Source organism: Carica papaya, chromosome 3 (assembly GCF_054855325.1).
Source record: "Carica papaya isolate Zhongbai chromosome 3, ASM5485532v1, whole genome shotgun sequence".
NCBI lineage: Eukaryota > Viridiplantae > Streptophyta > Magnoliopsida > Brassicales > Caricaceae > Carica > Carica papaya.
In genome coordinates, this window is record NC_142311.1 from 8,194,778 (window position 1) to 8,215,331 (window position 20,554).

At 34.9% G+C, this 20,554-nt stretch overlaps 2 protein-coding genes across 9 annotated transcripts; one reads left to right on the forward strand and one right to left on the reverse strand.

Annotated features, from left to right (window-relative positions):
- Positions 1–353: 353 nt before the first annotated feature.
- SWI2 (switch 2) lies at positions 354–11,631 on the forward strand. 6 transcript variants are annotated; one of them, XR_015817692.1, is made up of 9 exons: positions 356–1,038; positions 1,907–2,013; positions 2,609–3,536; positions 5,234–5,481; positions 6,280–6,406; positions 9,843–10,118; positions 10,230–10,485; positions 10,669–10,794; positions 11,045–11,228. XR_015817692.1 is itself a non-coding variant. In XM_088215463.1 (9 exons), coding segments are annotated over exons 3-9 (2,163 nt in total). In that variant the 5' UTR covers positions 900–1,038; positions 1,109–1,155; positions 1,907–2,011; the 3' UTR covers positions 11,371–11,631. The 6 variants fall into 6 exon arrangements, 2 of the variants coding, with proteins under 2 accessions (XP_088071588.1, XP_088071589.1); XR_015817693.1 differs by lacking the exon at positions 11,045–11,228 and adding an exon at positions 10,885–11,025; XM_088215463.1 differs by lacking the exon at positions 10,669–10,794 and adding an exon at positions 1,109–1,155 and having other exon boundaries at positions 900–1,038; positions 11,045–11,631.
- Positions 11,632–11,972: 341 nt separating this feature from the next.
- Positions 11,973–19,925, reverse strand: LOC110811982 (Prefoldin chaperone subunit family protein). Of its 3 annotated transcripts, none has more exons than XM_088215465.1 (10): positions 19,618–19,925; positions 19,458–19,517; positions 18,667–18,834; positions 17,094–17,160; positions 15,831–16,111; positions 14,711–14,744; positions 13,161–13,336; positions 12,777–12,818; positions 12,600–12,680; positions 11,973–12,509 (listed from the first exon to the last, which is right to left on the reverse strand). In XM_088215465.1, the coding sequence occupies exons 1-10, from the start codon at positions 19,828–19,830 to the stop codon at positions 12,453–12,455; spliced, it is 1,179 nt and encodes a 392-aa protein (XP_088071591.1). In that variant the 5' UTR covers positions 19,831–19,925; the 3' UTR covers positions 11,973–12,452. The 3 variants fall into 3 exon arrangements, with proteins under 3 accessions (XP_088071591.1, XP_088071590.1, XP_088071592.1); XM_088215464.1 differs by having other exon boundaries at positions 13,161–13,402; positions 19,618–19,924; XM_088215466.1 differs by lacking the exon at positions 18,667–18,834 and having other exon boundaries at positions 13,161–13,402.
- Between the last annotated feature and the right edge of the window lie 629 nt (positions 19,926–20,554).

The window sequence follows — 20,554 nt, forward strand, 5'->3', positions numbered from 1 at the left end:
TGTTTTGTAAAACTTGATCAATTTGAATTAAATTAACAAAACAAATTCAAAATTTCAGCACATTTGAATTTTGGGCGTAGATGACTAAAAAAAATTGTGGTTGCATAGATCCAAACCAACTCACCTCTAGCACCAGCGTCAAATTAATTTTTGATCGAGTTTAAAATCAAAAGTCTCATCGTAATTCGACCAGATTTTTTCAATTAAAATATATATTACATATTTGACTTAATGTGTACACAATGTATTTTCTAATTTAATATATATGACATAATATATTTATTAGGTACGTAATCTCTTTTTTTTGTTTAATTTTAGATAATAATTCCTGCAAAACCAAATTTAGAATGTCATCGTCGCTAACTTTGGCTTTAATAATAATACCCTTTCTTATTTCTTTTCTTCTTAGCCGATATAAGATATAGTTTGATTAGTCGATTATGTTCCAATTGATTCCAGTTTTCATTTCAATTCGCAGACATAATAATCCCAACTGGTTTTACCAATTCCAAACCGAACAACAAAGAGACAGCGGTTCACCGTTCAAGAATCCCCACATGGAACCCTTTGCAGGATCAAGAATCACACACCTTGACCCCCAAACATAGTCCTCTTTCAGAAACAGGCGTATGTTCTTCCATGTCATTGTTCCATACCTTCAAAGAGACTCTAAAGCCCTGCACCAATCTATCCTCATCATCCTCAACCCAGCCTTCTTCACACTCCCAGGAATTGAATTCAAGAGTAAGCCCTAGAAAACCCCCAAAATCATCTCTTTCCTTGCAGCTTCAACGTCTTGAAGATGCTTATTTCCCTCTGCCCCAGACGCGCCAAATTCGAAGTACTTATGCTGGAAACGCTTATGTTAAACATGGTGAAGACAAAGAAGAAGAAGAAGAAGAAGAAGAAGAAGTCAACGAAGGAGAAGTAGGGGTACTTGAATTTGGAAGACCCAAATTGAGTCAGTTTCAGTTTGATACTACAGGTCCCTTTGAGCCATTGGTTTTGTCTTCGGATGGTGAAATTCCAGTTGTACAGGTGATTACGCTGGTGATTTAGTTTTCTTCTTTCCTATTTTAAGTTTGATTTTCTTTTTCTTTTATTTTAGGACTAATATGCTCACAGTCTCAGCTGAATGTATGAGATAATGGCTTGGTAAGATACAAGAGTGAATTCAAAAAGGGGAAGTGCATTTACTTTTTATGTTCGTATACTTGTTGACGAATAGAGATATTTATGTTCGGAAAATGTTTGATTGATTGGAGGCACTGATAAAGGAGGGAATTTTAATAAGAAATTATTTGAAATATGAAGATATTAACGCAAATATACATGACTGCAGTTGCTTGACTTACACTTCACTCGAATAATAGAGATTGCTTGCCTTTTGAATCTAACTAAATTGTCTGTAACCTAGAATTGCTTCACTTGGCGTATCTGTGGAAATTGGGAGTTGAAAGCTGATCTGTCTGACATTCACCCTTGCACAATTTAAAAATTGCAGTCACATATACTTTATTCGCTGTTTTGACATGCTAACTTATGTTATGAGATCCTTGGTCTCTTCATTGGTTCGTCTCATTAATAGTTTGTTCTCAATATCTTAATGAAACAGTTTCTCTTTTAAGATCATAATACAAACTTTCATCTTGTTATTGGATGGTGAAAGATTTAGCTTATCGTGGGTAATTTTTATGAGGACGAACTTTTATTCAAAATGATTTTGGTGAATCAGATGATTGATGTCTGACAAAAAAAATCTTTTCAGCTGCTTACAGTACTGGTATACCAGAGGTTCGCATGCATTATAAGCCCAGAAACTTGAAGCTAATAGCTTGTTCCTGTAACAATAAATGGAGTCAAATTTTGAAGTATTTTCTGATCAACTGCAGTTCTTTTGTTTCAGGTTCCAGCATCTATTAACTGTAGGTTGCTTGAACATCAACGAGAAGGTGTAAAGTTTTTATATAACTTGTATAAAAACAACCAAGGCGGCATTCTTGGCGATGACATGTGAGTACATATTTGGTATGTATATAATTTGTATATACATATGTATATATAATGTAGATGATATCTTTACATTTTCTAACTATGATGTCGGTTATGCACTTAACTCTTTCCATTTTGTGTTTTTCTGCTCTTACACAATTGCACATGCTCATCTTCTGCTTCTTCTTTGTTTTTTTCTCAAAAAATGTGTCCTGAGACTTCTTTATAGGTTTATTATTTGTGAGGAATAGCCACTATTATTCTTTTAGTCCTCCTGATATGATCTTGCGGTGGGATATTATAATAATTTTGTTGTTTTATGTTTGTTTTGATTTTGACTTCATGTTTCTTTAACCATTTTGTCATCAAATAGCACTTTATTATGCTTTAGTAATATAATTTCTTCTGACATCAAGAAGAATAACTGTCTTTTCGATTCAATTGAATACACTGATATTATGGTACGACTTTTTGTTAAATGTTTTCCATGTGGCACTTACTCAGAATTCATGTGGATCTTACTTCTGTATGCTTTTTTCTTTTAATATTCCTGTTGAGATTTCTTTTTAGGCATCTTACATTTTTTCTTTCTTTCCTTTCTTTGTAATCTAAGCAGGGGACTAGGCAAGACAATTCAATCAATTGCATTTCTTTCTGCGGTGTATGGAAAAGATGGTGAAACCAGCGACTCCAAAATATTGAAAGGAAATCAGGTTGGAAAGAAGAGTCCTGTGCTAATAGTTTGCCCCACTTCAGTTATCCACAACTGGGAGAGTGAATTCTCTACATGGGCAAACTTTAGTGTTTCTGTTTATCATGGTGCAAATCGTGACTTGATTCTTGAGAAATTGGAAGGATCAGCAGTTGAAGTGCTTATTACCAGTTTTGACTCATTTAGAATTCATGGCAGCATTTTGTCAGAGATTAATTGGGAGATTGTAATTGTTGATGAGGTGCATCGGCTTAAGAACGAAAAGTCAAAACTTTATGGAGCGTGTTTAGATCTTAAGACCTCAAAGCGCATTGGTCTGACGGGAACCATTATGCAGAACAAAATTATGGAGCTATTCAATCTTTTTGACTGGGTCTCACCTGGATCCTTGGGAACCCGGGAGCATTTTCGTGAGTTCTACGATGAACCCTTGAAGCATGGTCAGAGATCAACTGCCCCTGAACGGTTTGTCAGGGTTGCTGACGAGCGGAAACAACACCTTGCGGCAGTTCTTCGTAAACACATGTTAAGGAGGACAAAGGAGGAGACTATTGGACATCTTATGATGGGAAAGGAAGATAACGTTGTATTTTGTGCGATGAGCGAACTACAAAAACGAGTGTATAGGAGAATGTTGCAACTACCAGATATCCAGTGCCTTATAAACAAAGATCTTCCATGCAGCTGTGGTAGCCCTCTTAAGCAGGTGGAATGTTGCAAAAGGATTGTGCCAGATGGAATTATCTGGCGTTACCTTCACAAGGATAACCCTGATGGCTGTGATTCGTGCCCCTTTTGCCTGGTTCTTCCTTGCCTTGCCAAGCTCCAACAGGTGACTGAGCTTTATGATCATGTTCAATAATTATTTTCAATGGATAATTTACCCTAGTTAGTAATCTAAAGCGGTGCATTAATGCTTTTCCAGTACATCCTTGTTGAATTTCTACTATAGCATCTCGAAGAGAATTTAGCTGTAAACTTTTGTACCTAGGATGGTAACTTTTAACTTTTAAGATACAATCACTGACAATAGCTTCATGAAACTTTTTGTCTGCTCAGTGGAAGTTTCATGAAATATTTTAAACTGATTAAGTATGAATTTTCTTTTCCAGTACAGTAAGTACTTGGACTATCAGCAAGTATTGAACTCCTATCTTCCTGAAGGAGAGGGAAGGATGTAACCAACAGTTCTAAGCTTTTTTGTTATCGCGTATGAAGTTAACTATTGTTTTTGTGCTCAACCAAAAGAAATGACTATTGTTTATGTGCATGTTCTTGGTTACTATAGAGCAGTCAGAAGTTTGAGGAACGCACCATGGTGCAATTTTTAGAGGAATGTCGGGTTTAATGCCCATTAGATTTACATTTCCTAGAAAATATAATTGAGACTAGATATTGCCGAATCGAGACTTTTGGTGACGCCCTTACATGAGAGAACTAGTTACCAGATAAAAGTTCTTGGAAGTTACAAAATTTCTTGACTTACTGCAAAATGCATTTTCCCCAAAAAAATATAGAATGTCAAACCATGTGCTATATATCTTTTTGTTTTGGGCTAAGGTACATGGCATTATAAGGATATTCTTTTGGCAGTGTTGTGAAGAGATTGGGTAATGATTTTTGTTTTAGTCTCTTCTTTCTTTCTTTTTTTTAGAAGGATCTTTTATCCCCTGTCAATTTATCTTCTTATTTTTTTCTCTTTAATAATATTTACTTTTTTATCAAAGAAATACTAATAAATTTTACCCTAAATTAGTATGAAAAAGGTCAAAAAGGGAGCTTAATTAAAATCTTTATGATATTGTGGACCTAATTACAAGAAAATACTTAGAACATATTTGGAAAAAAGACTAGTATCAATCCTTGCGGTCCAAATTCTTCAAGCTACATCTGACCATTGTAGTAGAGGTAGAAGATGGTCCTTGGAGGCTCTTAAAGAGCCTTTCGTTCCTCTCCAACTAGAAAACCCATAATCCTCCAAAAAGAGCTTATCTCCATCTAACTCTTCTTATTCTTTGTAAGACCATAGAGAGAGGGAGAAGTAAAACAATCAAAGGGATGGGGAGAGTTCCATTTTGCACTAAAAGTATCAATCATTGTGACCAAGAGATTGACTAGGATTCTGAGATCAGGAGTGTGGACCTACCGATTAAATATCTGGGGCTCCCATTAGGTGATAAATATAAAGATGTGGGCGATTTGGAACCTGATGTTGGCAAGGTTTGGAAAGAGGTTTAGTTAGACGGAAGAGGAACCTTTTATCTAAAGGAGGGGGACTCACACTTGTTAAAAGCAGTTATACTCCTACAACTTTATTACTAATTAGGCCCTTCAAAAACCATGTCTGTGGGCATCATTTCAGAACGGTATCAACTGGTAGGCTATTGTCCTCTCCTTAAAAATGGACCAATCTCTAGGTAGATGAAAGATGCGTGCACTACATTACACTATGTCCATGAAACAGGTTTCACCCTTTTTGGTGGAAAGCAACAGTGTTTTGTTATTAATCCATGTTAAATTTTGTCACAGATAAGCAATCATCTGGAGCTAATTAAGCCTAACCCTAAAGATGAACCAGATAAACAAAGGAAGGATGCAGAATTTACCTCTGCTGTTTTTGGCCCTGATATTGATCTAGTGGGAGGGAATGCCCAAAGTGAGAATTTCATGGGTCTCAGTGATGTTAAGCATTGTGGCAAGATGCGGGCCCTTGAAAAGTTAATGGTTTCTTGGTCTTCAAAAGGTGACAAGATTCTTCTCTTCAGTTACTCTGTCAGGTGATAATCCATCCTCCACTGCTTCTCTTCTCCCCTCCCTCTATCTTTCCAGAAAACATATTGTGCTTGTTACTCAAAGAATTAGAATGCAGTTAATTTTATAGATTAATCTCTATAGCTTGTTTATTCTCTTTGGTTATATGCCTTTGTCATGGAATTAAAATAGCTGAATAGGCCACATGTGCCTATTGTCCAAACCTACTCTGACAGCCTTGGCATATCTTTGTTGAATAATTAATATTTCAAAAATTTTAAAATATTTTGAACGTTCTCCTTTATATGTAAAAGAAAACCCCACAAGGTTTTATCTTCCAATATTCCGTAGAAACTTTTCAAACTGCCTATCTGAACCAACTCTGGCGCCATATTGCTATATACCTTACACCTAATTCTCTTCTCGAACCTGCTGTTCTTCTAGATAAACCGAGGAGATGCATACACTTTCATAGCTCGTCAATGTAGCCCCCTAAATTTCATGTTTCTGATTTTGGTGTCAGTGGCGAGCAAGCCATGGAGATATACATTTTTTTTCCGTTGAAATGAAGGAAAAAAAGTAATCAAGGTATATAGGTATTTACAAGAAATTTTAACAGTGCAAAAATTTTTAACAGTCAACTTGAGTCCAGTTATGTTTTTCTGAAATCTTTAAATGTTAGTCGTGCTTATGCATCTTAGTATTGACTTATTCATGTTCCATTAATTATCCTTGAATATTGGCACTGGTGAACTTTCCTTAATTTGCGAGATGTTTTTATTCTGTAATTTTTTTCTTTCCTGAAATAAGATTAATCTTTATAGGATGTTGGACATATTGGAAAAGTTTCTTATACGGAAAGGTTATTCTTTTTCAAGACTTGATGGGTCTACTCCCACCAATCTGCGCCAATCCCTTGTTGATGACTTTAACTCAAGTCCAAGCAAAGAGGTATTTTGAAACTAAATTATGTGCATAGTGTGGTATAATATATGTAGAAGAATATTTATTTGAGAAAAATATATATGTAAAAGAGTAGGGTGGTGTATGTATTACTGAAAATTAGATCCTATGTATACACGTTCTTATGAAAAGAAAAGGAGATATAATTAATTAAATATGAGAGTGTTTTACTAATATATTGTTCACCCTAATTATACATATATATGTTTCTCGACACTCCCATTCAAACTGGTGAATAGATATTGTCTACTCTCAGTTTAGTGATAATTTTCTGAATACTGATAATTGACAAATTGATAATATGGGACAAGATTATGGTGAATGAGTGCTATCTACGTAAAAGTGTTGCAGGGACTTGAAATCATGTTTTTCTTTGGTGTTGGTGTGTGGACTATGGTTTATGGGCTTTTGGGAATTAACTGGGTGATGGCTGGTTCGGTTAGAGATGAAGTTTGGGTTTGGAAAAGTATCAGTGGACAAAGGAAACATGCGGATATCATCTTGCTCACCATCTTTCGGGCAATTTGGAAGGAGATGAATAAAAGAACTTTTAGGGGGTAGATGATGGTAGTGATTTTGACATAATTAGGAATAGATGGTTCTAAACTCTTGGATTTTTTGTTGTTGGATCATCCTCTTTATTTTATAGAGGATTTAGGGGACCTTATTGATATTTTGGTAAATATGTAAATACTTTATATACGGGTTAACACTTCCTTGATGTCGGTTACTAATGATACTTTATACTTTATATTTCAAAGAAAAAAGTTATGTTTGAAATCTGGGATGTTTAACCTTTTAGTTAATACATTGACAAGTTGCAAGGTTGTGGACATGTACGGTGTACACATCAAACCACTATCTAGTTATTTTTTTTTTTATAAATGTTTGTCAACCTCAATGTGCTTGATTATGTCATTTTGTACTGAATTATGGACAAATATTAATTGTCAATTTGTTGTCGCAATAAAGTCTCATGTTCCTATTCCATTTGATTTTAGGATCTTCTGTATCATCTTTAACCACAGTATTCCGCATACTCCTTGAACCACTGGTAGAACTCTGACTCTACATTAACCATGGTACCACATTTTGCTTGTTACTCCACCATGTGACCCGATTCCCTCCAAAAAAGGTATAATAACTAGTTGTGGACCTTCTTGCTACCAAAGATCCTGCATAATCTGCATCTGTATATATTTCAAGAAGTACCCTGTTTTTTCTTTTGAACATAATACCTTTATTTGGTCTCTCTTTCAAGTAGTGGAGTACGTGTATGCTGCTTACAAGTGTGTTCCTTTGGATTTATGCATGAACTGACTTGTTATTATCTATCACAAGTATATCATCCAAGTACACCAGGAGAGTGTAATCCCCCCGAGTTTGAATACTTAATAAACATGATATGTTCTCCTTGATGTATGTCCCTTCGAATCTTTTAGAGTCTTTGAGAGAATTTGGAGGTGGGAGGGAATGTCACGTGGAGGTTCTCCGAAATCTTAACAATTGGGAAATAAATGATTATGTTTGAGCTCTTTATTTTCCATGCCATTGAATGAGAGTCTTGATCAACCTATTTGGATCCTTAACCTAAGTGGGACTTTTTCGGTAGGATCAAGAATTGCTTTCTTTGCTTAGGAAGCGGGACATGGATGTACTTTGACCATCGACAAGCTGGTAAGGAGGAGAAAGATTTTGGTGAAAAGGTGCTGTCTTTGTAGAAGGGCAGAAGAGACTTGTGATCATATTTTATTATGGTGTCCCTTGTGTATAATTCTTGGTGCATGGCCAAGAAGACGCCTGTTTCTGACTCTCTTCTAGAGTCCTTGGGCACTCGATCTTTGCTTTGAAGTCATTAAAGTTAGCAGTCAGCTCTTGCCCTTGTTGGTTGGCCATGTGTGCCTGTCACTGAGATGTCAAGGAGTTATTATTGTATTCCCACTCTTTGCTGGAGGTGGTTGGCTTCTTGTGGAGATTCCAACATTTGTCCTTTGTATGCTTCGGTTTTCTGCAGAAGGTAGACTAAAAGTTATCCATGCTCTCTCTGCCAATGGTTGTTGGATCATTTTGACTCAGCTCCTTCGCTTGTTGGCGTGGTTTGGAGTCTTTAGTTGTCATTGCTGAGTTGTTAGTGGAGTGAGGTTCCAGTATCACCTTCTCCTGCTTTCTTATGCAACAAGAGATATTACCTCTTTCAGTGATGACATTTTTTCTTTCCTCATGATCTGAACTCTCATATGATCATATTCTTACATTGAGTCCTGCCATGAATTGATATTTCCTATCCTTTTTAGGATTGTCGCATCTTTGCTACAATCTATAGTGAGATAACAATATTGATCAAGTTCTTGCCACTAGTTTTTCCGTATGTTGGCATACTCTATAACTGATCTGCTTCCTTGTCTCGCTGACCAAGTCTTTGTGTTTAGATCATAGATATAGACTGCATCCTTCACTTGGGAATATAGTTCTCTGACCACTTCCAAACTTTCTAAGCAGTGGGTAGAAACATAAAAGTGTTACTTATCCCTGGTGATATTAAATTCAAGAGTCAAGCCATTGTCATATAATTTTTCTCATCCTAGATATCAAATTGTGGATCGCTTGGTTTAGGTCCGGCCTAGAATATAGCTGAGTTTATCTTTCCTTTAATGATGGTCTGAATCAGTTGTGACCAATTCAGTTAATTTTTTCAATTCAGGCAATGGACAGCCTTAATTGGTTGAAATTCTCCATTGAATTATTGTGAATTCATCATGTTGAGGTTTGTGACATGAGACAAAATTTCCAACATTATCTGAAGTTTTCTGGCAATTAAGGTCAGTTGATAAAAGAAAAAAACAGCAGGACAACAGCATTGGCTAGGTGGTTGCTGTTGCAGGAGTGGCTGAAGCTGGTGCAGCAGATGTGCAGATGGGCAACTGGGTGTTGAGCGTGCGGTTGGGTGGCAAGCGGTTGGCTGGACGTTGTTGGATGCACGGTTTTTGGGCACACGCAAAGTTGGATGTGTGGCTGGATGAGATGCGCTGCTGGGTGGGTGCCTGTTACAGAAAGCAGCAGCTGGAGGCAACTAATTTTTTTCCCTGGCGATTGGTTATGAAGGCAGGCAGTGGTGGTGTTTGTGGTGGCAGGCTATGAAAGCTGGATCCTTTTAGGGTTGTGTTTTTCTTATTTCGACAATGAAAGTCGATTAGGTTATGCAGAGGAGAGCTGAAGTTTTTTCCTAAAGCTCTGACATTATGTGGAAGAATAGAATATCATATGTATTATGAATATTAGGACCATATATATACACATTCTTATGAATAAAAAGGAAACATACAATCAATCATATATGAAGGTAATTTACTAAATAATTTTTGCCTAATTATACATATTTACATTTTCCAACGATACATTTTCTAACTCTACTGTGCTGTTTCAGGTTTTCCTTATATCTACTCGAGCTGGTGGGCTTGGATTGAATCTTGTAAGTGCAAATCGTGTTGTCATATTTGACCCGAACTGGAATCCAGCACATGATTTGCAGGCTCAAGATAGGTCATTTCGATTTGGTCAGAAGCGGCATGTTGTGGTTTTCCGCCTTCTTGCAGCTGGTTCACTTGAAGAGCTTGTTTATTCCCGTCAAGTTTATAAGCAGCAGCTATCAAATATTGCTGTGTCTGGGAAAATGGAAAAACGATACTTTGAAGGTGTTCAGGTGCATATATCAACCTTCCCACTCTATGTTAGGTGGGTTTGTGTTGGGTCATCTGGTTTTCCTATCATTTGAATTTGTTTTCTCATTTGCATATGCCTTTACCTTCATTAGGATTGCAAGGAGTTCCAAGGAGAGCTTTTTGGAATCTGTAATCTATTCCGAGATATTTCTGATAAGCTATTTACCAGCAATATCATTGAATTACATGACAAACAAGGGCGTTTTGTTCATGATCAAAATGTAAAGCATGAAACAACTGAACTTGGGGCTTATACTTCATCTAAAGACGGTGTAACAGGATCCAAGACCAAACAACCTAGTGATCTAGAAGAAACTACTTCCCAGAAGCTGGCACTTGAAGAATTCGGTATAGTTCTTTTTCCTCTTGTTTTCATTGTTGTCTTCCTCGTGTTCTCTTATTGAAATGATTACTGGGTGCTGGTGGCTAGAAAATCGTCCTGGCAAATGCTCATAAACTTTTATATGGACCATAGGTAGCACAAGCATGCAAGTTTTTGGTTTCAAATTGTTTGTGCTTATTCTCCTCCAGGGTGGCATATGGCTGGGGTATCCTCTCTCCAGCAGGGATTTCTATAGATAATTTATAATTGCTTGCAAAAGAAAAGGTGGAAACTTGCCTCCATTTGGACTTCTTAATGCGGTGTTGTTGCCCTGTGTAAGTTGGCTGATGACTCTTACCATTTTTAATGTCATGAGGATTTGGAATAACCTCAAGATAATAATATATAGATATGTGTATATATAGGTAGAGAGAGAAGGAGAGAGGTGGGAAGAGGATGATACCAGTTGTGTGAAAATAGGCATTTTTTTGCTCATCAGGAATTCTCTTTGTAGTATAATTTGTTGTTACATTTGGATTTGACTGGGGCAACTTCTTACCATTGACTGGTGCTCTCGATTTACAGGTATCTTGTATGCACATCGTAATGAAGATGTTGTGAATTATGGACCTGGGCTCCAAGGAATGATAAAAGCTAGCGTTCCTCAGGATGATAACTCGGGGCAGACAATTATCCCTGTTGTAAAGAAAAGAAAACAGTCTGATGTAAATGGGAAAGAGAATATTTCGTCATCTAAAGACCAGAAAAAGATCCAATATAATCTCATTTCTCAGTTCGTGGGTATGGAAGTGATAGAGTTTAGCAAGTGGGTACTGGCTGCTACCCCATCAGAGAGGGAGAAAGTCCTACGTGACTATAAGAAGAGAAAAGAGAAGAGACCGAATGGATGAAGAAGAATGGACTGATTGGCTCCTTCGGTCCTTCATTCACATTGTATTATATTACCAAAGAAAAAAAAATTGTATACATGAATATTTTGATTATAGTATAGTTGCCTAGAATGACAGTCATAACGGTTTAGGTTGGATATGATTGTGGTCAGTCAGCATGATGATGGCGTTTTGATTCTCATGTTCAAAATGTTAGTGGAGACAAGGAAGGTTTGTACGGATTAAGAATTATTTTAGTGAAAAGTTAATACATTTTGATAATTAGTTAATATTTATAGATGAATAATAACAACAACTAATTTTATAATGAGGACAGACATATAAAATTGTTTTCTGTTACTCTTGAATTGAAGAGCACTTACATGACCAATGACGGCAGTTTTAAAGAGGAGAGGTCCCACAAAATAATATGAATAACTTGACTTCAATATAATTACAATGTATTATTCTAATTTTACATATGAATAAAAATTAAAATACACTGTGTCTTCCTAAAAGATATAAGATTAAGATTCTTAGTTGTCCTAGCATATATCTTCTAATTGAACTGTCTATAAATGTATAAATAAATTTCACAAAATTTTAATTCATACCAAAAAAGCTTAAATACAAATTGATGACATTTCAAATTTCATATAGACTTATTCCATTTTTACATAGATTTCTTATGAATAAATTATTTTATCATCGTAGTTATCCTAATACAATGTACATCATCTCCTAATTGAACACGTACGAGCTTACAAACTTAAATGATGTAAGTTTAAATACAAACAATTGAGAAGTTCTTATGCATCAAAAAGAAATTTTCTCATAAGATCCGTAATAACCGAGAAAATATTTTCCTGCATCCGGATGTTAATGCACATTAGATGTTTAAAAGGTTGATGCAATCTTCTATTTTTAAATCTTTTTACATTTTACCAATAAATTACAAACCAAAAATGATTATAAGATGAGGACGGTAGCTGACAACCTTCTCTTGTAACACCGCTTCATTGACATTGATCCACTATGTCTACGCCGCTTGGGATATAAAAGAGGCACGATTTTCACAGTCATCTATATTCAGGTATCGAAAACTACCTTCTTTGCATCTTGAATCTAGAAACTGGCTTGGAAGGTTGAGCACCGGATGACTAACAGACAAAATCATTGAATTTGAAATCAGCAACTGATATAAACAGCCATGCTATAGGTTATTGAACAGATGCACATGTTAGGCATACCAGCTGAGAGGAAGTTGCATTTTTCCCCTGTGCGTTTGTTTCTAAATTCTGACTGCGCTCAATGATGGAACCTGTGAAAGCCTGTATGCAGTGTATAACAAAAAGAGGATAAGTGCCTGTTAGAAAAACACTCAATTCACTTGACTGACAAGATAACAACAACTGTTGGAGATGTACCTTAGAACTGTCAAATCCAGATTTTGATTTTGGGACAGGTTCCTGCCAAAAAGATTAAAATGAAAGATCAAAGAGGGTTATAAAACAAGTCATGGTGTCAATAGGGTATAAGCATCTTTGCTTTGCCAAAATGATGTTTTAGGGTATAAGCATCTTTGCTTTGCCAAAAAGAGGATACTTATGCCTTGTCTCAAATGCACACATAGAAGAATAAGAGAGACATCCTGCTGGAAAAAAAATTCCAGCAAATGCCCCTGGTGGTTGCTTCTAAGGCATATCATGTTGCTAGAGAGAACAAAAAGCATGTTCTAATCAACACAGACAACAGAAAGAGTATCAAATGTGTGCTTGCTTTTTGCAAATGTTCCATGTAGGCATAAATACCTCCTCTCTAGATGCAGGCACTGCTTTTAACCTCTCAGGAACTGCTGATGCCCTCTCTAGTTCAAATTTTACTCTAGGTTCAGGAACTGCTGATGCCCTCTCTGCTTCAAATCTTACTCTCCGTTCAGGAATTGCAGATGTCCTCTCTGCTTCAAATTTTACTCTCTGTCCAGGAACTGCAGATGCATGAGGATCCGACAGTTCCACATTTTGTGGCAAAATTTGACTATGAGAAGCCTCATCTAAGTAGGATAAGAAGTGAATTCAATTTCAATTAGCATTGACATAACATTGAGATGAAATTAAATTGGGTTGCAATAAATCAGCTTTCAGGTCATATGACCATTCCAACAGCATATTAAAAAAATCTGACTGATTGTCTTTTCACAAGTAAATGATGTTCTTCTATAATACAGTGACATGATCAGTAAAATAGAAGCCATGTTTCTTGTATGTTACCCAAAAAATAAATTAATTAGAAGACTTGCTCTATGAAAAATATACACAATTCTAGAGTGATTCATTTAAAACATATCATGCGAGGGAAGCATGAAGTTGTGCCACACTGAAGCTAAAAGGACATATTGATACCATGGATTTAAGTTACTGCATTTTGCCATTTATAGATTAAGCCCGGCCTTTATGTAAACAATCTTAAATTTCTGAAAATCATACATTGCTCAATTCATATTCAATTCCTAGTTGCAGTTTCCATGTTAGTTTTTAATATGCATAAGAAGAACATCACTTGTGCTGTTTGAGGTACCGCCATCTCCGCTTTGAATTGCTTATCGTGTTAATTCAACTGCAACATCAGAATGTAGAAGTTGAATTCTCACCATCAAAGAATTCAAGTGAAGTGCTTGTATTATAAATGACAAAATATTTTTTCATAATGCATAATAACACTAATATTAAAATTTGAATTAAGAATCAATTAGGTAATACTTGAAATCCTACCAAAAACGAATTCAAGGTGGGGATGGTGATAACACAAACATCAGAAATTTGGTTCTATGCATATGAAGACAAATATGATAATTAGATTTAGGAATTGAATGATAACCAGACAAACCATAACTTTGTTCGAAGCTCAACTTTAACAATTAAAGAATATTGCACATACATTTCCTTTTGACAAACCATTGCACATAAGTACCCTCTCCCAAACCTTAGCAAGCTCTATAGAGTTAATGATCAGACTCTTTAAAGATTAATCTATAGCCTTGAAATCTTTAGCATTTAATCTAGATGCATGACAAAAAGATTCAACAGCCAATGCACAATCCTGAACACACCAAATAATAGAAGACAAAAGTTGTTAAAATATTAATAATGCAACTGGTTAAAGAACTAGATCCCTTGGGAAAAGCTTCAGATTAGTAAAAGCATTCATATGCCAATGATTTGTTATTTATTAGTTGCTTGAACTGTTTCCTTGTCCAGAACCATTTGATATCTCTAAAGGCTAGACATTTTGAAGTGTTTACTAAGCAACCTAAATTTTCGACAGAGAGTCTGGAACAGTATAGATAACAAAGAGCACTAACCTTTTGGAACAGGTAGCACCATCAGTCCTGTACACTGCAATTTAGAATTGCAGGAAATTAACAGTTTGTTGGAGAAAATAAATAAATGCATATTCCTTACTGCTAGCTGATAAATAGTCATAAAAACAATAATAATAAAGAAGAAACATAAAATGCTACTATCATGTTTAAACTGATTACAAAACTTTTGTTGTTGTTATTCATCTGGTAAGCTGAACCTTCTAATAATTGACACACTTGGGCAAAGTAAAATAGCAATGATCAAAATATTAAGATTTTCAATATTGTAATTAATGGAACAAGCAATCTAAAACCAATTAAACGAAAATGACGGTAAACTTCTTGATTAAAAGTACTGGCAGAGGGATGGAGAGCAAGCAAGGGGTGACATTGCCCTTCCCCTCCTCCCCTCCCCCAAACCAACACTTTTGTAAGCTTCGTGTATATAATATACAGGATTTATGTAATAGCCTCCTTATGAACAAAAAGCCTCCCTATTCCTTTTTTTTTTTTAAATAAAAAAAGCCTCCCTATTCCGTAAAAAATTACTAAATAACCTTCATTTTTAGGTCCAATCATTCTTTTCTTTTCTCTAAAGCTCTCATTTTTTCTCTTTAATTTTGAACTAAAAATAAGTTGCATACATTGAATAAAATAAAAATCTTCTCTAACATCTTATCTCTAATTCTCAAAGAGTATTTAATTGAAGTGATGTGCAATATAGTTAAGTAAAAATAAAAAATAAATGTTAGCTAACAAGGAAAGTAAAATTAAGATTTATTGTATTATGAGGGCAAGGTCATACTTAAATACTACCATGATGGTCAAGTTTCCTTTACTTTTAGTTTAACCCAAATGCTCAAAGCATGTCTAGCATACATCAAAACATATTATAAGTTCTCAAACAACCAAGTTATAAGATAAATCAAAACTTACCTGGATTTCTAGGAGTCATTGACCAAGTTGTTTGTATAGAAATGAGCTACTAGAATTATTTACTTGTTAAAAACTATAACCAATCAATCTTCATTTTAGTATCTTTTATGTTTGTTCCTTTGACAACAGTAATTATTGACAACCTGTGCTAATAAACTATTCACCAGGATAATCCTAAAATTACCTCAGAGTATCTAGGATTATGGTCTGGAGAGTTGTCATCCAAAAGCTTGTTGGAATTAGCTTCAGTTTCCTCATTCTCGTCATTTTCACTTCCACTTTCACTTTCAATTGCATTACTTTCTTGATCTCTGGCCATCTCGTTGTTGTCCTTTTCCGCAGCAAGTTCTTCTTCCTCGAGTTCATCCAGCCTGGACATCATGCGAGCAAATTCTTCATCTTCAACTTTGGCTTCGTTATTGTCACCCCTAGGAAGATTACGAGAATCATGTTTCACAAGTGCACCTGGAAAACATTGACATGTCAGCCACTAAAATTTCAGGTCAATAAAAAAAAAATGAATCTGTTGCTAGTATCTTAATACGCCATTAGCAGGGAACAGACCAAAACATAAAAACAAGATATCCTCTCCAAGATGGAGAGAAAATTAAGGATCATGCTCTATAATGCAGATATGCAACTAATCACAGCCTTTTTTTTTTTTTAAAGTAATCACAGCCTATAACCTTTGTAGGTTACAGCTGCTTCTGTGAAAATTGAGTTACCTTGTCTAAAATCAACTATACAGCCTGACTAAACTATATGCAGCTCAGTAATTTTGGCTTGTCTAAAACTACCACCTCAAAACACTAAATGAAATCCTAGTGATGTCCATAAAACTACCATCTCTGCAATATTCTTTTTTTTTTTTAAATAAACATCATCTCTGCAATCTGTTTTTGTCAATCATAAGAGATCTGTAATTAGACGGGAAAAAACTTTTTCTTTCACTACAAATGCTAATAATCTTATTCTTGTCACATTTTATGGGGAACCTCTCTAATATGAAGAACAAGCAAACATGGTTTTGCAAACCTGTAAAAGAAAATTACATGCACTGTTATTCTGTTTGACCAGTAGTAACACAAGGTTAACTCTTATAAAAAATTAGCACAAGGTTGACAAAAGAAAGCCGTGACTTCTTTTTTCTTTTTGTGGCCCTTTACAGATAATCATTACTCTCCTTCAGTATGGAAACACATAATGAATGAAGACCTTAGTATTCGTATCTAAAATTACAAAGCTGTGCTTCTAAAACATGCCAATTCTAAATTATAACACCCCCAACTTATGAATCACTGTAGCAATTAAATCAAGAGAAACAAAAGATAAAAACTAAAAGAACTAAATAACTTTATTATATACCCCCCACGCTCTTCACTAACTCCAAAGAATTCTATAATTTCAATACCAAGCTACTGATAAGAAACAAGAGGCAAGCACGTGCCTGATTCAGATACTCTTTCAGTAGAATTTTCCTCCACATAATCTTCTCTTATCTCCACAAGACCTTCCTGTTGTCCATATTAGATGAAACAATTAAATTAAATTAAATATTTTTTTAGATAAAAAATTAAATTAAATATCTAAAGGACAGAAATAATTTTTCATATCCTGATGAAATTTTTTTAAAGCAGCCCCATAGCCATATTTGATAATGGCCCATATCTGGGCTAACTGAGATTCCTCTCATTTATAGATCAAAATAACACCAAAAATCCATCACCTTGCTGAATCCCTTTGTCAGCATAACAAAAGAGAAAGGGGCGAAATAAGAGATGAGAGATAGACCCATACTTTCGGAAATCAACATATACGTACAATATTATAATTCAATTTCTTTTTCAGAAATAAAAGAGAAAGCATGTCTATTTTCAAGATTGGTTTGCAAACATGAGCTATGTAAGAGCAGGTTCATCCTATTAATTCCATTGTCAAGATTTTAACATGTACTCTTTCAATTTTCGATCCAATATTTGTCCAACTGATATGCCAAATGCATTTCCTAAAATCATAAATCTGTTTTAGCCATGCTAGGTTTTCTTTCACTTCTGTCCAGATGTTGCAGAGAGAAATCAGCTTAAAGAACCCAAGTGCCAATTTAGAAAATAAATAGCCATGTGTTAGGAATATTCTTATTGTAAAATAAGCATTTCTTATATTTTGGTTTGAAAAGGTAAAATAGCAAATTATCATATTAAGAAAATAAGTACCTTAGCCAATATGGGAAAGGTGAAAGTCTAGGTGTTTATTCTTTCCTTCATTAAATCACTTACAAGCACATAAAAGCAACCACCCTATTAGATTACCAAAACATAAATTGAAGACCTTATAAGCTAATTCTAAGCAGAGCAAACAATCAACCTTTCTACCTAGAAAATAACAATCAAGTTTTTAATAAAGAGAAATCTCAATGGTCGGAATTTTACCCAATTACAACGTGGATCAGAAACACCATCTAAAATTGAGGACTGCAAAATCATGGACATTAAATACTAGGTGGAACTCCAAAGTTGGGTATATCAACCAGTCACTTCAAAGATCCTAAATTAATGATGATGAAGAAATGATATACCATGCATACACTTCAAAATATTGTCTGATCCTAGTTTAGCAATTGCCTCGAGGGCATACATCTCCAATTTAAATGAGCTAAAGCCTGCTCTTTGGTAAATTTATCAGTTCGTTTCTTCTCTCTTTCTGACAGAAAACTAGCCAAACTTCATAGTGGAATATTTAGCTCTCAGTAGTAAGATCACACTTGCCACGACATATTGGGAAGTTTACTGCATAGGTAGTTTTCATTGCACCAAAATCCCCAAGCAAGAACCAAGTCATTCTGTACAAAACAAATTTAGCATGATCGTTCTTGGTAGCAACTAGACAATCAGATTAACTAACTCTTACTTGACCAAACCATATTAGTTTAGTTTAGCCTCCCAAGGGCAAGCCAAATCCTTAACAAATTTCTTACCATATTATCTTATTGATGCACCAAAAAACAAATGTGACAAGCTCACCGTCACTTCAGAAGCAGTAGCATCAAAAAATGAAGCCTCAGCCTTAAGATCTTGAATCATGGCCTTAATATCATCAACTTGAGACTCCATCGACTTTCCTCTTCTTTTCAAAATCTCAACAGTTTGTTTAGATGTTCTCTCAACATAGTAACTCTCGCCCAATAGAACCTACAAGCAACATTCATCAGAACATTGATGCGGATGAATTTCTTGGGTGGTAGGTCATTCAATAACAGCTTCTAATTCCTAACATTTTGATAAGAACCTCTTTATCTGAACAGAAATGAAAGATGTATTATTATTCTAGTGTGAAAAGAAACATGTAAATAAAACCATGGTGATGCTTAAGCAAATACTAAATATCACACTATGTAGTGAACCTCTATACGCTTGTCAAATACACCATTCACATAGCACCTTTTTCAATTATTAGCAGGCAGATTCCAATCAAATTAACTAAAACAGTCAACCAATATACCAATATTTTAAAATCAATATGCACAAAGAAAATGAATTTTCTTTCTCAATTTTTTGAAATGAATGAGAATGATCACCGCCAACTCACTGGTACGTCGTCTATAGTTCAAACTGAAAAAAATTTAAGCCTTCCGTTACCGTTATGTAGCTCAAATTAAGCAAAAGCAAGCCGAAAGCCCATACTTTTCCCACTAATCTCATATTTTACAGAACGGATTAAAACTGGATTAACAATTAGCTCCCACAAAAAGAAAACAAAAGTAGGACTCATATAAAAGTGATAACTCATATAAAAGTGATAATGGAAGTAATACCAGAAATTCATTGGTATGTATCAAACGACCAGGGAAAAACGCTGCTTTCCCAAATGGAACCTACGGAAACAAGAACAAAAAAAAAAAACAAATAATAAAAAAAAGAGAATCCAATAAATAATAAGTACGACTACATGCACATCTGCTCGTATATAGTCACCATGATATCGTGGTGGAGCTTCTCCGGGAGCTTTTGCACGAGGTTGACGAGGTTGGTGTTATCAGTGATAAACTGCTTCAAACGATCCATCTCATGCCGCTGCTCTTCGATTTTCTCCTCCACGCGCTTTGCAGCCTTTTGCGCGTCCTCTGCCGGGAACAGAGACGACAGAGACGTCACCATCCCCTTCGCCGCCGCCTCCATTTGCTTCATTGATTAACCAAAGAAAACAAAAAAAAAAAAAAAGGAAATTGCTTTTAGTGATCAGTAACAAGTGATTACCAGACAGAACTGGGCGGCGAAGTTTTAAAGAGGGAAAAAAGGAAGAAAACGCACGAATACGAAGCCGTTTTAGAGACTGTTCTCGATCAAATTTATGAATTGACTAAAAAGCCCTTTACTTTTCCATTATTTACATTTATGCACTTTTATTGACGTTGGGAATGGGCTTTTTCACTTAACGTTATAATTGGTTTACTTTTCTGTCAATTCTTTATTTTAGTTATTATATTGTTTTTAATGAACGTATTTATGGTTAATCTTTTTAGTTAAAATTAATTAATTTTATTAATTAAATAATAAATACACATCAATTATAATACATTTCTCACATGGTCAAATTTGAATCTTTCACTTTTTTTTTTAAGAGAAAGAAATATTAAATAATAATAGAACTCATTGGGTTTAATTATATATTTGGTCTATTGTCTTTAGCTTTTAAATTTTAAAATTAAATATTCAATTTTCTGAAAGTACCTTAAATTTACAATAACATTTATAGTAAAGTCCAAAAATATTAAAAACGTGAAGAACACAACAGACTCTTATAGTAAAAATTTTAAATTTTAATTTATATATAATATGTAATACATATAATATAAGTGTCATTAAAAATCTTTTTATTAATTAAAAAATAATTAACATAATTAAAATGATA

What these genes read in the sequence shown, in the direction of transcription:
- SWI2 (XM_088215462.1), top strand. Translation starts at nt 640, where the DNA reads ATGTCATTGTTCCATACCTTCAAAGAGACTCTAAAGCCCTGCACCAAT. An exon ending in GATACTTTGAAGGTGTTCAG is followed by an intron (nt 10,119 to 10,229) that starts GTGCATATATCA and finishes TACCTTCATTAG; the next exon opens with GATTGCAAGGAGTTCCAAGG. An exon ending in GCTGGCACTTGAAGAATTCG is followed by an intron (nt 10,486 to 11,044) that starts GTATAGTTCTTT and finishes CTCGATTTACAG; the next exon opens with GTATCTTGTATGCACATCGT.
- LOC110811982 (XM_088215464.1), bottom strand. Translation starts at nt 19,830, where the DNA reads ATGAAGCAAATGGAGGCGGCGGCGAAGGGGATGGTGACGTCTCTGTCG. An exon ending in AGCTCCACCACGATATCATG is followed by an intron (nt 19,518 to 19,617) that starts GTGACTATATAC and finishes TTGTTTCCGTAG; the next exon opens with GTTCCATTTGGGAAAGCAGC. An exon ending in CTACTGCTTCTGAAGTGACG is followed by an intron (nt 17,161 to 18,666) that starts GTGAGCTTGTCA and finishes TATGGACAACAG; the next exon opens with GAAGGTCTTGTGGAGATAAG.